At 45.2% G+C, this 14,845-nt stretch overlaps 1 protein-coding gene across 1 annotated transcript; it reads left to right on the top strand.

The window, feature by feature from the left end:
• Positions 1-11,181: 11,181 nt before the first annotated feature.
• On the top strand, positions 11,182-14,409 carry LOC306843559 (zona pellucida sperm-binding protein 4-like; the record flags this gene model as incomplete). Its single annotated transcript, XM_079375087.1, has 9 exons — positions 11,182-11,208; positions 12,809-12,962; positions 13,038-13,225; positions 13,296-13,393; positions 13,465-13,622; positions 13,693-13,885; positions 13,958-14,105; positions 14,183-14,255; positions 14,333-14,409. 9 exons carry the CDS (start codon positions 11,182-11,184, stop codon positions 14,407-14,409), a joined length of 1,116 nt encoding a protein of 371 aa, XP_079231213.1.
• Positions 14,410-14,845: the final 436 nt, after the last annotated feature.

The raw sequence follows: 14,845 nt of genomic DNA, 5'->3' as shown, positions 1-14,845 counted from the left end.
ACTCTGCCATTATCGAGTCTGTCCTTTGTTCATTTATATCTTTTTGGTTTGGCTCAGCTACCAAAACATACATCAGAAGACTACAACAGACAGTCAGGACTGCTGAGAGGATTATCGGTGCCCCTCTACCCAACCTCCAAGATCTTTATATCTCCAGAGTGAGGAAAAGGGCTAAGAAAGTCACTCTGGACCCCTCACACCCAGATCATTCTCTCTTTGAACTGTTGCCCTCTGGCCGGCTCTACAGATCACTGAGCACCAGAACAGCTAGACACAAGACCATTTTTTCCCCCCAGGCCATATCCCACCTGAACAACACATAACACACCTCAGTACTGTACATCTGTAAATAACTCATCAAATCTTCATCCGTACATAGGACAAATGCACATTCACAGTTCTGTCTATGGACATTTTTTCTTTTCTGAATATTTTTATTTTTATTACTGTTGTTATTTATAATTTATTGTCTATTCTCTTCATTATAAGTGTTTTTATTACCTTAATTATATGTTGTCTGCACTATGTTTGTATTTCTGTACTGGAAGCTCCTAACACCAAGACAAATTCCTTGTGTGTGTAAACACACTTGGCAATAAAACTCTTTCTGATTCTGATTCAATACATTTGAAGTATTTTATTTCCTCATGAGTGAAGGGCTAATCTGCACCCCGACAAATAACATTTTGGGCTATACAGAAGGATATTGATCTTGCAGTGTGCAAGATTTTAAAAGCACTTTATAATATGAATGACTGTATTTTAATTATAATGCAGCATTTAAGAATAGAGCAGCTATGGCTGGGACAGGGTTCAAATAACACTTAAAGGTTCAACGTAATCATGAGTATGTTAAATCAACTTTCTTTTGAGACAGTCTGAAAATAGAGGCCTGTACATTCCAAGATGTTTCTAATGGCAAGCTCATACTATATTAGTGTTGTTTTTGGCGGCCTGTTTTAATTTTGGTTTTAGACTAGTCTTGGTGTGAAGCTGTCATTTTAGTTTTTATTAGTTTTAGTCATGGTTCATACTCTTTTTAGTCTAGTCAAGTTTCAGTCAACTAAACGTCTGAGCATTTTAGTCTTATTTTAGTCAGAATTATCCATGACTAGTTTTGTCTAGTTTTAGTCGACAAAAACTGATGGCATTTTAGTCTAGTTTTAGACTATTCTAGTTTTAGACTATTGTATTTTAGTCTCTTTTTAGTAATGCAATTCTATTTAACCCAGTCAATGTAGTATAATGTAGTAATGTAGTATATTCTCGTTTGGCTCTGTTCGAAGGCGGTCGCATTTTTCTTCCCTCCCTCCCTCCTGAACTTCCCTGCTTGCTCTCTTGTATTGTCCTGTCCTCTTAAGAGACTCTCGCTGCACTATTTGCAAAACCGAAATTATGGATCTGATCAACTGGTCTCTAAATGCAATTGACACCATCTTCTCGACTAGGAAAGCGGGATCTGGAGAACCGGAATGTCCCGCTGGGACGTTTGCTGCTGGCTACACGATGGACGCATGGGAGAGATGGCGGGTCGTGTGTCTAGCGGCTCTCTCCGTGGAGGACATTGAAGACATCTTCTTATTCGGAACAATGATAACGGGGTTTCTGCTATTTGGATTAGGCTTTGCCCTAAATTATCAGAAAATTAAGGAGACGGGACTGGCTGTCCAAAACCTCTCACGGCTGCCCGTCATGATGGAGTCTGTGGGCAGAGCGGTCGCCTCGGAGACTGAGGCGATTAACCGCAATATGGATTCAATCACGGCTAAGCTCTCGGCTTTGGAAAGAAAAATCGACGGACATGGAGATCAGAATGGACAATGAGAATTAGCTGTGAAACTGGAAGACAGCTGTTCGCACTAAGACAAAACAATCTTATCTCTTTCCGGCTTCCCACAACAGATCGGCTTGGCAAGGCCGCTCTGGTATCAACTCTCCGGTGAATACTGCAGGGAGACGCTCTTTCTTCCATTCCCTCCTCCCAAAAACACCTTGTTATTGTCGGGCGCTTGTGCTCTGTCCAAGGACGTTTCCATGGCAATTGCTATGTCGCACCACAACCTGCGAACTGAGTCGACTGGTTTGGAGTGCTGGCGAAACGGATTTCAAGGCATACGAACTCACACGAACTTACACATACACAAACTCATACACCTCCCTAACCCCATCCCACGCCTTCGTCGCTTCATCCTGTCAGGCGTTAACGGGTCCGTGGGTTTGCGCTGTACTGGCGGCTGGCCGGATGGCTGTTTCGTCTGAACTAGGATTACTATGCAAGTTATGTTCCTGTGTTGATTGTGCTTTATGCTGAGGTTTTTTGTCTGTTCTCGCGCTGTGTTCTCTTCCAAGAACGCAGTGCGAGGACACTTTTTTTTCTCCTCTCCTTCCTCATGTTATGCTGTATTTCTTCTTCTCTATTGCATTTCGTTGCCTTGTACCTACATGTGCAATGACAATAAATTGAATCCAATCCAATCCAATCCAATAAGTACCTAGTAGCAGGGGCGCCGTAAGGGGTGGGGGGGGGAGGTAGGACGATTCTAGGAGTACAGACAAGGACTTTTAAGGGGCTTAAGAGTTTCTTTAGAAAATGGAAACATTGAGAGAAGAAATGCATTGCACACAGTGAGTTAATAAGACGCTACACATTAGATCGTGCAGGGATCATGTTTGTGACCGATCTTATTAGAGACACACTAACAACTCCGACACCGCGCTGAAATGTCATAGCGCCAGAAATGGACGTAATCACTACATTAACATATCTGGCAACTGGAAAAATGCAACTATGCAGCAGTGATGATTTGGATCTGTTACAGCACTTATTAGGCTATGTCTCTGTTCATGTCCTATAAAATACTGTATGTATGACAGCATGGTAAATAAAAAATAAAGAATATATATATATATATATATATATATAATGTGTGTGTGTGTGTGTGTGTGTGTGTGTGTGTGTGTGTGTGTGTGTGAGGAAGAGAGAGAGAGCGAGTACGGTAAAACAGGAAAAATTACGTCTGTAATTTCAAAGTAAGGCTTATAATATACCCTACTCTTAAAAGCGCTCTTTTATTTCCTTCTTGACAACCAACCAATCACAGTCTTCAAACGACTGTGTCATTCCTAGCAACGGGGTCAGCTCTGCCTCCTCACTAAGATAAAAGTTTTTGTCTTTTCCTCGCTCAGAGTTGCTCTCAGATCGGTCCTGAATCACTTTTAAGCTAAGACTCCTAGTTAGACATTTTTAAGCTAAATTAGGAGCTCTCTAAGAGGATTCTTAGAATCTTTAGTAATACGGGCCCAGATGTACAAACCAGACCCTCCCACCTCTGTAATAAACACGGAGATGTTAGTCCCGTCCGAACTGGTACATGAAAAATCGCAGACGTCAGGTGATAAGAATCGAAACTCAAACTTAGTTTAGAAAACTAGTCCCGTCCGAACAGGGCTTTTGTTTCAAAATATCAGAACAAATGCCACTGATGTGGAAACCAGGAAAAACATTGTTCAATAAACCCAAATCTCCACGCTTCACCATGGATTTAACATAACTACAGGAACAACTTGGTGAAATGAAGTCAACACTTCAAAGCTTTGAGTATTACCAAATTTGAAAATTATTTTTAGTGTGATTGACGTCATTTGTTCATCCTTCATAGGTTGCCTCCATTTATAAAACTAAAAGTTTCATAATGTAGGAAAGCAAACACTTATTTACATTTACATTTATCTGACGCTTTTATCCAAAGCGACTTACAATTGCTATATATGTCAGAGGTCGCACGCCTCTGGAGCAACTAGGGGTTAAGTGTCTTGCTCAGGGACACATTGGTGTCTCACAGTGGATTCGAACCCGGGTCTCTCACACCAAAGGCATGTGTCTTATCCACTGCGCCATCACCACCCCTTTTTATTTAAAAATAAAAAGGACATTAAATTACCACTATGTGGCTGCAGAGACTTATTGGCCATTTCCACTCCCTATATATACTGTATATATATATATTTTTTTTTTATTTATTTATTTATTTTTTTTATCAAATTATATTGAGACATTATGAATGACAATAAAAGTACATTTTATCTGCATCTCAACTACCCTGACAGCACAAGTAAATCTTCAAGACGTCTGTTAAAGATCTGGGCCCGTATTCATAAAGATCCTAAGAATCCTCTCAGAAAACTCTTAATTTAGCTTAAAAACTTTTACGTAGGAGTCTTAGCTTAAGAGTGATTCGGGACCGATCTGAGAGCAACTCTGAGTAAGGAAAAGACAAAAACGTTCATCTTAGTGAGGAGGCGGGGTTGACCCCGTTGCTATGTATGACACAATCTTTTGAAGACTGTGATTGGTTGGTTGTCAAGAAGGAAATAAAAGAGTGCTTTTAAGAGTAGGGTATATTATAAGCCTTCACGTTGAAATTACTGGCGGAATGTTTCCTCTCGCTCTTTCTCACACACACACACATTATATATGTATATATATATTCTTAATTTTTTATTTACCATGCTGTCATACTTACATTTAAATTTCTAGGGGGGCACAAATCACGTTGTGTGTGTGTGTCGGGGGGGGGGGGGGGGGGGGGCTGCAATCTGTGATCTCGTGCAGTTGCTGACGCTCGCTAAAGCGTGCAATCACATTATGTGCGCTGTTTTATCGGTACTTTCACTTTCAAAATCGATCGCGTTCAGCAAGGAGGGGAGAGCTCCGGGTCCTGACAACATTCCTGGGCGTGTACTGAGAGACTGTGCAGTGGAACTCACTGAGGTCTTCACAGACATCTTCAACATCTCACTAAATCAGGCTGTTGTCCCCACATGCTTCAAAGCTACCACCATCATTCCAGTCCCTAAGAAGTCATCTCCATCCTGTTTCAATGACTACCGTCCAATAGCACTCACTCCCATCCTCATGAAGTGCTTTGAACGGCTAGTCTTGCACCACATCAAGTCTGCCCTCCCCCCCTCCCTGGACCCCTTCCAGTTTGCATATAGGTCCAACCGCTCGACCGATGATGCCATCACCACTGCCCTCCACCCAGCCCTCACACATCTGGAGAAAAAAGACTCATATGTCAGGATGCTGTTCATAGACTTCAGTTCAGCATTCAACACAATCATCCCTCAACAGCTCACTCACAAACTGGCCCAGCTGGGGCTCAATACCTCTCTGTGCAACTGGCTGTTGGACTTCCTGACCGGGAGACCTCAAGCAGTACGGGTCGGCAGTAACACATCCAGCACCATCACACTGAACACTGGGGCCCCCCAAGGATGTGTGCTGAGCCCCCTCCTCTTCACTCTGCTGACCCACGACTGCACACCATCACACAACTCCAACATTTTCATTAAGTTTGCGGATGACACGACTGTGGTGGGTCTCATCAGCAACAGAGATGAGACAAACTACAGGAGCGAGGTGAGCCGCCTGGCCGGGTGGTGCAGTGACAACAATCTCTCTCTGAATGTGAAGAAGACGAAGGAGATTGTTGTTGACTTCAGGAGAGTACACACTCAGCATGCCCCTCTGACCATCAACGGTGCGACTGTGGAGAGAGTGAGCAGCACCAAGTTCCTGGGTGTGCACATCACTGAGGACCTCTCCTGGACTAACAACACTGTAGCACTGGCCAAGAAAGCACAGCAGCGTCTCTACTTCCTCCGCAAACTCAGAAGAGCCAGAGCCCCGACCCCCATCATGTGCACCTTCTACAGAGGCACCATCGAGAGCATCCTAACTAGCTGCATCACTGTGTGGTATGGCGCTTGCAACGCATCCTGCCGCAAGTCACTTCAACGCATAGTGAGAGCAGCTGAGAAGATCGTTGGTGTCTCTCTCCCCTCCCTCCAGGACATCTACAGCACCCGTCTCACCCGCAAAGCCCTCCGCATTGCAGGTGATCCCATCCACCCGACACACAGCTTCTTCAGTCTGCTGCCATCAGGGAGGAGACTGCGGAGTCTCCAGGCGAGGACCAGCAGACTGAAGGACAGCTTCATACATCAGGCTGTCAGGAAGCTGAACTCCCTCCCGTCCTTGCCCCCCCTCCTCTCTTTCACCCCCATTTAACACAGCAACACACTAGGAACTCTGACTCTGTGACACCCCCCCCCCCACCGACCAACAAACTGTGACCGGCACCTGTCACTTGTGCAGCATTGGCCGATCACTACCCATCCAACATTGACTGCAAATTACCTCTTCGGATAGTCTGACAAAAATCTATCCGAACAGTCACTTCGACTTGTCACTTTAACAGACTGATAAGCTCTTTTTGCACTACACTCATAACAAAACAAAACAAATCTGCACAGTTTTGTTTTTGTACATTCAACTGGTTTGCACTCCATCTATTCTGCCATGTGCCTTATGCACTTTATCTATCTCTCTTTTTTTTTATTTTCTACAATGTCCTCAGATTGATAAGCTCTTTTGCACTACAAATATATCTACACAGTGTTGTTTTTATTTAACTGGTTTTGCACTCTATCTGCCATGCGCCTTATGCCACTTTATCGATCTAATTCTTGTTTTTTTCTACAATATCCTCATTTGTATATTTGTATAGTTGTATGTACATATGTTTAAACTGTATTTATCTGTATCTGAACGTGTTTAATGTTAACTGTATGCACCAAGGGTCTGAGAGTAATGCAATTTCAATTCTCTGTATGTATGTGCTGTACATGTGGAAGAATTGACAATAAAGCTGACTTGACTTGACTTGACTTGAGAGGAGGGAAAGTGGGGGGGCACAGTAACTCGTTTGGGGGGGGGGGGGGCATGGCCCGCGACGCCCCCTGGCTCCGGCCCTGCATATTTACTGTGTTTTATAGGAAATTAACAGAGACATATAAGCCTAATAAGTGCTGTAACAGACCCAAATCATCACTGCTGCATAGTTAAATTTTTCCAGTTGCCAAATATGTTAATGTAGTGATTTCTGGCGCTATGGCAATTCTGCGCAGTGTCTGAGATGTTAGCATGTCTTTAATAAGATCAGTCACACACATGATCCCTGCACGAACTAATGTGTAGTTAATAAGACACTACACATTAGTTCGCACATTTGTGACTGATCTTAATAAAGACATGCTAACATCTCAGACACCGCGCAGAATTGCCATAGCCAGAAATCACTACATTAACATATTTGGCAACTGGAAAAATGCAACTATGCAGCAGTGATGATTTGGGTCTGTTACAGCACTTATTAGGCTTATATGTCTCTGTTCATTTCCTATAAAACACAGTAAATATGCAGGGCCGGCGCCAAGGGGCGTCGCGGGCCGTGCCCCCCCCCCAAACGAGTTACTGTGCCCCCCCACTTTCCATCCTCTCCCCTCCTTGCTGAACGCGATCGATTTTGAAAGCGAAAGTACCGATAAAACAGCACACATAATGCGATTGCACGCTTTAGCGAGCATCAGCAACTGCACGAGATCACAGATTGCAGCCCCCCTCCTCCCCGACACACACACACACACACAACGTGATTTGTGCCCCCCCTAGAAATTTAAATGCCCCCCGATGGAGGTGCCCTGGCGCCGGCTCTGTAAGTATGACAGCATGGTAAATAAAAAATTAAGAATATATATATATATATACATATATAATGTGTGTGTGTGTGTGTGTGTGTGTGTGAGAAAGAGCGAGAGGAAAAATTCTGCATGTAATTTCAAAGTGAAGGCTTATAATATACCCTACTCTTAAAATCACTCTTTTATTTCCTTCTTGACAACCAACCAATCACAGTCTTCAAAAGATTGTGTCATACATAGCAACGGGGTCAACCCCGCCTCCTCACTAAGATGAAAGTTTTTGTCTTTTCCTTACTCAGAGTTGCTCTCAGATCGGTCCCGAATCGCTCATTAAGCTAAGACTCCTACGTAAAAGTTTTTAAGCTAAATTAAGAGTTTTCTGAGAGGATTCTTAGAATCTTTATGAATACGGGCCCTGCCTTGTAATCTGATAAACGCCTCAGAAGCAGTTTTACATGCATTCTAATAAATGTTTATTTGACATCTGACAGGAAACGTCTTAGAGACGTATATTGCAGATGAGCAAACACCCTAAAAAATACGTCTTGCATATGTAAAGGCAGACATCAAACAGACATCTCCGTTATGTACATGTGCGATTAGGGTGAGTGCTTTACTGTCAGGTGCTGGTGCCACCTTCTGTAGAACTTAATGGCACTGGTGTCCTCAAATGTTAGTCTGGAGCCCTACAATGGTTCTCGAAGTCAGAAAAGTTATAACAATAGAAGAAGGTTGTCCATGGTATATTTTCACTGCAAAACAATAACAAATATCATGTTTCAGGAGGTAGCTGTTTGCATGGGGTTTCAGAGGGGGGCGGGGTGATTTGAGTTCAGGGCTCTCACAGCCTGGGGTAAAAGCTGTTGAGCAGTCTGGCAGAGCGGGCTCTGATGCTCCGGTACCGTCTTCCTGATGGTAGGAGCTGGAAGAGACTGTGGGAGGGATGGGTGGAGTCCTTCACGATGCTGTTGGTTTTGCTGGAGCATCAAGGAAGGAAAATGTCCAGGATGGAGGGGAGAGGGGCACCGATGATCTTTGCAGCTGTGTTCACTGTCCGCTGGAGGGTCTTGCGGTCAGCAGCACTGCAGTTCCCGTACCAGACAGTGATGCAGCTGGTCAGCACACTCTCAATGGTGCCTCTGTAGAATGTGGTGAGGATGGGTGGAGGGAGACTTGCTCTTTTCAGCCGGCGGAGAAAGTGTAGGCGCTATTGTGCCTTTTTGGAGAGTGACATGGTGTTGGTGGTCTAGGTGAGATCCTCTGTGATGTGCACCCCCAGGAATTTAGTGCTACTGACTCTCTCCACAGTCGAGCTGTCGATGGTCAGTGGGGGGTGGTCAACGAAGTTTCTCCTGAAGTCCATCACAACCTCCTTTGTCTTCTCCACATTGAGGGACAGATTGTTAGTGCCACACCATTCAGCCAGGGACACGGACGGACTGAGGTCCGACACGGACTGACTGAGGTCTTCCGGTTAGAAAGTCCAGGATCCAATTACAAAGGGAATTGTTAAGGCCCAGCAGGTTTAGTTTATTTATGAGCTGTTGTGGGATTATTGTGTTGAATGCCGAGCTGAAGTCAATGCACAGCATTCTAACATAGGAGTCTTTATTTTCTAGGTGAGTAAGAGCCAGGTGGAGGGTGGAGGAAATCCGTAGAGCGGTTTGGACGGTATGCAAACTGGAGCGGGTCGAGTGTGTTGGGGAGGCTGGTTTTGATGTTGTGCATGACTAGCCTCTCAAAGCACTTCATCATGATTGGAGTCAGTGCTATGGGATGGTAGTCATTTAGACAGGACACAGGTGATTTCTTTGGTACCGGTATGATTGTTGTGGATTTGAGACATGTGGGGACGACTGCCTGGCTCAGCGAGGTGTTGAAGATATCTCTTAGGACATCTGTCAGCTGTGCAGCACAGTCTCTCAGAACATGGCCAGGTATGTTGTCAGGACCCGCAGCCTTGCGTGGGTTAATCCTAGATAAGGTTTTCCTTACAGACAGAGCGCCCGGTCGTTGGGAGGTGTGGGCAGTTTTTGTGCAGGTGTGTCATTCTGCATTTCAAACCATGAATAAAAGTGGTTCAGTGCATCGGGGAGGGATGTGTCATCATCACAGGCCTGTGGTGGGGGCTTGTAGTCAGTGATGGTCTGAATGGCTTGCCACAGGCACTGTGTGTCTCTGCTGTCTGTGAATTGATTGTTGATATTTTTGAGCATATGACCGTTTTGCATTTTTGATGCCACAGGACAGATTGGCTCTTGCTGTTTTGAGGGCTGCTTTATCTCCTGATCTGAATGCTTCATCTCTGGTCTTTAGCAGCCCACGAACCTCTGCTGTCATCCATGGCTTCTGGTTTGCACGTGTGGTGATGGTCTTGGTGACTGTCACATCATCAGTGCACTTTTTGATGTAAGCAGTCACAGTTTCGGTGTACTCATGCAGGTCTGTGTGGTTGTTGTAGGTGGCTGCCTCTTTAAACATGTTCCAGTCTGTGCACTGAAAGCAGTCCTGTAGTGCTGAGGTGGCATTGTCTGGCCATACTGTGATCTGCTTTTGAACCAGTTTGATGAGTTTGAGAAGTGGTCTATATGCTGGGATTAGCATAACAGAGATGGGGTCTGAGTACCCGAGGTGGGGGCGGGGTACAGACTTGTAAGCGTTCTTTACTGTTGTGTAAACAAAGTCCAGTGTGTTGTTTCCCCTTGTTGCAAAGTCACATGTTGGTAGAACTTTGGCAAAACTGTCTTTAAGTTTGTGTGGTTGAAGTCACCGGCTATGATGAAAAAGCCGCTGGGGTTATTTGTTTGTTGTTCACTGATGGCGCTATACAGTTCACGAAGCGCGTCTTTAGCGTTTGCACACGGGGGGGGGATGTAAACCGAGACAATAACAATGGCCGTGAACTCCCGCGGTAGGTAGAACGGTAGACACTTCACAAACATAAACTCCACCAGCGATGAACAGTGTTTTGATAATACCGCAGCATTGTTACACCAGTCTTTGTTGATATACACACACAAGACACCGGGTCTTGCCAGATAGTGATGAATCTCTATCCGCTCGGTAGCTGGTTAGCCCGTACTGCTGAATGGCGGATTCCGGGATGTTGTCGTTTAGCCATGTTTCAGTGAAAACATACACACAACAATCCCTTGCCTCATGCTGTGTAGACCGACTGAGTTGAATTAAGTCCAGTTTGTTTTCCAGAGAGCGAACGTTTGAGAGCATGACTGTTGGAAGAGCCGGTCTTGTGGGGTTAGCTCTTAGCCTAGCTCGTATACCTCTGCGCTTACCGCGCTTCCGTCCTCTCTCACGCAGCTTGCGACGCTGCCTTGTGCGGGTAGCGTCATTAGGCGAGGCCGTGGTCTCGAGGTCCAGCTCCAGTAGTAAACAAAGGCCTCGTAGCTTCTCAGTAGCCGCCGGCGAGAGTTGGTGTTTGTACGCGTTGCCGATATCCAAAAGGCTTTGGCGATCATATATGTGTTTGGGAGTGATTTCCTTGTGAGTTAGCGGTAATTTTACACTATTTGGAGACGAACAGATGACATTAAAAGACATAAAAAGCACCGTCTTTGGGACCCGAAGCAGACGCTGCGTCTGACCGCGCCGCCATCTTGGATCAATCAATCTTCAAGCATGGATGATCAACTGGCCCTTCAATTGGTCTGTGCAGTTATTTTATCTGAAAGAAAGAAGAAACCACGACAAAAGGGAATATGGCAGAAACAATGACTTGGAAGACGTGGATAACAAGAACTGTCAGTACTGCAGAAAGAGTTGGAGTTAATTAAACAGTACAATGAAACTTAGTTGATTTGATTAATTTGTGGATTTTCGTTTCTCTTCATAAAGATCCATGATAAGACCGATTATACCATCTGCACTGTGATTGGCTGGATTAGTTCCATCATGTCATTGTGTCACTCACATTACCAGATCACATGGCGATAATATCAAACAGGGCTGAGTTCAGCCCTGAAAAAACGGTGCAAAACGTTTATCAAACGTAAACGGTGGTGCGTTGAACAGAGTCTGATGAAATCGGTGTAAATACGTGTTTAATACTGCAAAATACGCTCGATGTTACAGTCATTGCTCTTGCCGTCCAGAATAAAAGACAACATCCCAATTGAGTGAAGGGATTTGTGGAAACTGTGGTTCCTAATTATTGTGATCCAACATTTGCCTCGCATTTCAGGTGAAGGATAATTCACTTCTTACCTCCGAGACTGTGTTATGATCTATATGAACTTATTATTTTTATTGTAGCACCGATTTGGTCACGATCCCGGGGTTTTGTCGCAGACTATGGAAATCTGTCCGCGACAGCAAAATCCAGCCAAAAGTCCCGTAGTGTGAGCCTGCCTTAAGAATAAAACAATCCAGAAATGTCAAAACGTCAACAACTGGATTCAGCTAATGCAGGATAAAACCAAGACCGAATTCAAAATGGCAGAAATTAATACAAGTATGCTATTTTTAATTATGCTCAAGTTTGTTTTTCATGCATGTAACAAGGATAATTGAATCAATGAGAATCACACAGTTGCATAAGCTCCAACTCATGCAAGTCTGGAGAATCGTGAGGATTAATGAAGAGGGAGGAGCTATCATTAATTAGCTGAAATCTGTAGAGTACAAAAAGACCAAAAGGCTGCACTTCTAAATTGTGACTAGCTGTTGAACAATGGCTGGAATTTGGTGGTTGTGTCAGATTTTGGCAGTTTGTGCTTTCTGTCATGCTGTTCCACAGTGGAGTAATTTGCCTCAGAATCCTCAAGCTCTGATGTTCCAGCAAACTGACCAGCGGTTTCAGAAGCCAGCTCAACAGCAAACTGACCAGCGGTTTCAGAAGCCAGCTCAACAGCAAACTGACCAGCGGTTTCAGAAGCCAGCTCAACAGCAAACTGACCAGCGGTTTCAGAAGCCAGTTCAACAGCTAACTGACCAGCGGTTTCAGAAGCCAGCTCCGATACAAACTGACCAGCGGTTTCAGAAGCCAGCTCAACAAACTACCCAGTGGTTTCCTCCGCAGTTTCAGAAGCCAGTTCAACAGCAAACTGACCAGCGGTTTCAGAAGCCAGCTCAACAGCAAACTGACCAGCGGTTTCAGAAGCCAGCCCAACAGCAAACTGACCGGCGGTTTCAGAAGCCAGCCCAACAGCAAACTGACCAGCGGTTTCAGAAGCCAGCTCAACAGCAAACTGACCAGCGCTTTCAGAAGCCAGCTCCGATACAAACTGACCAGCGGTTTCCTCAGCAGTTTCAGAAGCCAGTGGCCCAGGCAGAGTACCTTGATAAATGTGCTGTAGCTGATTATGAGCAGATCCAATGTGGACAACCTGGGATCAGTGGTGCTGAGTGTGAAGCTATCAACTGCTGCTTTAACGGACAGCAGTGTTACTATGGGAGGGCAGGTAAGCTTTCTCAATCTTACTGTTCATGTTAAACAGATTCTCAGCACTAACCTGTTCTTGTACCTTTTGTTCCAGTGACTGTCCAGTGTATTAGAGATGGTCAGTTTGTGGTAGTGGTGTCTAGAGACGTTACTCTGCCTAGACTGAGTCTGGATTCGGTTAGTCTACTGGGTGGAAATGACCCACCTTGCGGTCCTGTGGAGTCCACGCCTTATTTTGCTATATACCAGTTCCCTGTGACCGCATGTGGCACGAGCATGATGGTGAGCAGCTGCTTCTGGTGTAATTCTGCTTTGCTTATGGACTGGATGCCAACAGTGTTGCTATTCACAGGAGGACCGCGGATATGTGGTGTATGAGAACAGAATGACCTCCTCGTATGAAGTTGGCATTGGACCGTTTGGTTCCATCACTAGGGACAGTCATTTTGAGTAAGTGATCTATGACTTGGTGTGAATTTTAACCTTTGATAAATGCTACAAGCTCACCGTCTGTTGTCCAGGCTTCTCTTTCAGTGTAGGTACTCTGGAACTTCTGTTGAAGCTCTGGTTGTGGAGGTCAACTCTGTTCCTCCACCTCCACCAGTAGCTGCTCCTGGACCTCTCAGGGTGGAGCTCAGGCTGGCCAATGGCCAATGTGTAACCAAAGGGTGCGCAGAAGGTGAGGTCTTATCCTGTGTCTCCCTAAAGCCTTTCAAACTTGAGTGTGGTTAAACCCCAGTGTTCCTCAGGGGATGAGGCCTACACGTCCTACTACAGTGACGCTGATTATCCCGTCACAAAAGTCCTGCGGGAGCCTGTGTATGTTGAGGTGCGCATTATGGAGAGGACTGACCCCAACATTGTCCTGATGCTGGGACGTTGTTGGGCAACTTCAACCCCCAGTCCACTCAGTCTCCCCCAGTGGGACCTTCTGGTTGATGGGTGAGTGTACAGCCGATCTTATCCAGTTTGTCTACTGGGAGGCGCTTTCTAACCTTCTCTCTCTTTCTTCAGATGCCCTTACCAGGACGACCGTTATCTGACCACACTGGTTCCAGTGACTGGATCGTCTGGTCTTCAGTTCCCAACCCACTACAAGCGCTTTGTTGTGAAGATGTTCACATTTGTAGCTCCAGCCTCACTGGCTCCTCTGCAGGAAACCGTATGCCCCCCATTACTTGACCGGTTTTGTTTTTACTACTTGTGGATTCTATGACTTGCTCCTCTCTTCCCTGTCAGATCTTCATCCACTGCAGCACAGAGGTGTGCCATCCATCTTCTGGCTCTTGTGAGCAAAGCTGCACCAGGAAACGTGAGTTCTTGCTTTAACTTGACTAGCAGAACTGAGAATTTATAAGCGCGTTCACGCTCCTAAAATTTCTCTTTCAGGAAGAGACACCGCTATCAAGGCCAGGTCTAGTGAGCAGACAGTGGTTTCTAGTGGAGAAGTTACTCTGGTCCTGTAAATCTAGTGTTTTTAATAAACCTTGCAGAACACCAAGATGTTTTTGTCTATTGGTACTTTTTGACTTCGCCGAATCTGATATTACGTGCCTCTTCCGAGTGCCTTTTTCTCCCCCACACTTTTAAACCAAGGTTCCACGACCTTTTGTACAGTCATGCCTCGACTCAGAATGCTTCTGTACGAGGCATGACCCTTATCCAACCTCCAGTTGTTAACCTGGGCCACTGCATGGGGTACCAAATTAAGTGTTAATCATTAGCTTTTCATTAACAGGACGTTTGGCCCAACCAACATGCACTTATCCCATCAAAGTGTGCATACACTTTGCTGGGGAGCAACTGGGTTTTTGGGGTTGTTCAAGGGCACCTCAGCTGTGGGTATGGAAGGTAGTGTTATACACTCACTCCCTTGTATAATTCCTGCTGGTACTGATACTT

This window comes from Barbus barbus (assembly GCF_936440315.1).
Source record: "Barbus barbus genome assembly, chromosome: 24".
Taxonomy (NCBI): Eukaryota; Metazoa; Chordata; class Actinopteri; order Cypriniformes; family Cyprinidae; genus Barbus; species Barbus barbus.
Note: the sequence above shows the minus strand (reverse complement) of the source record. Positions and strands in the feature narration are given on the sequence as shown.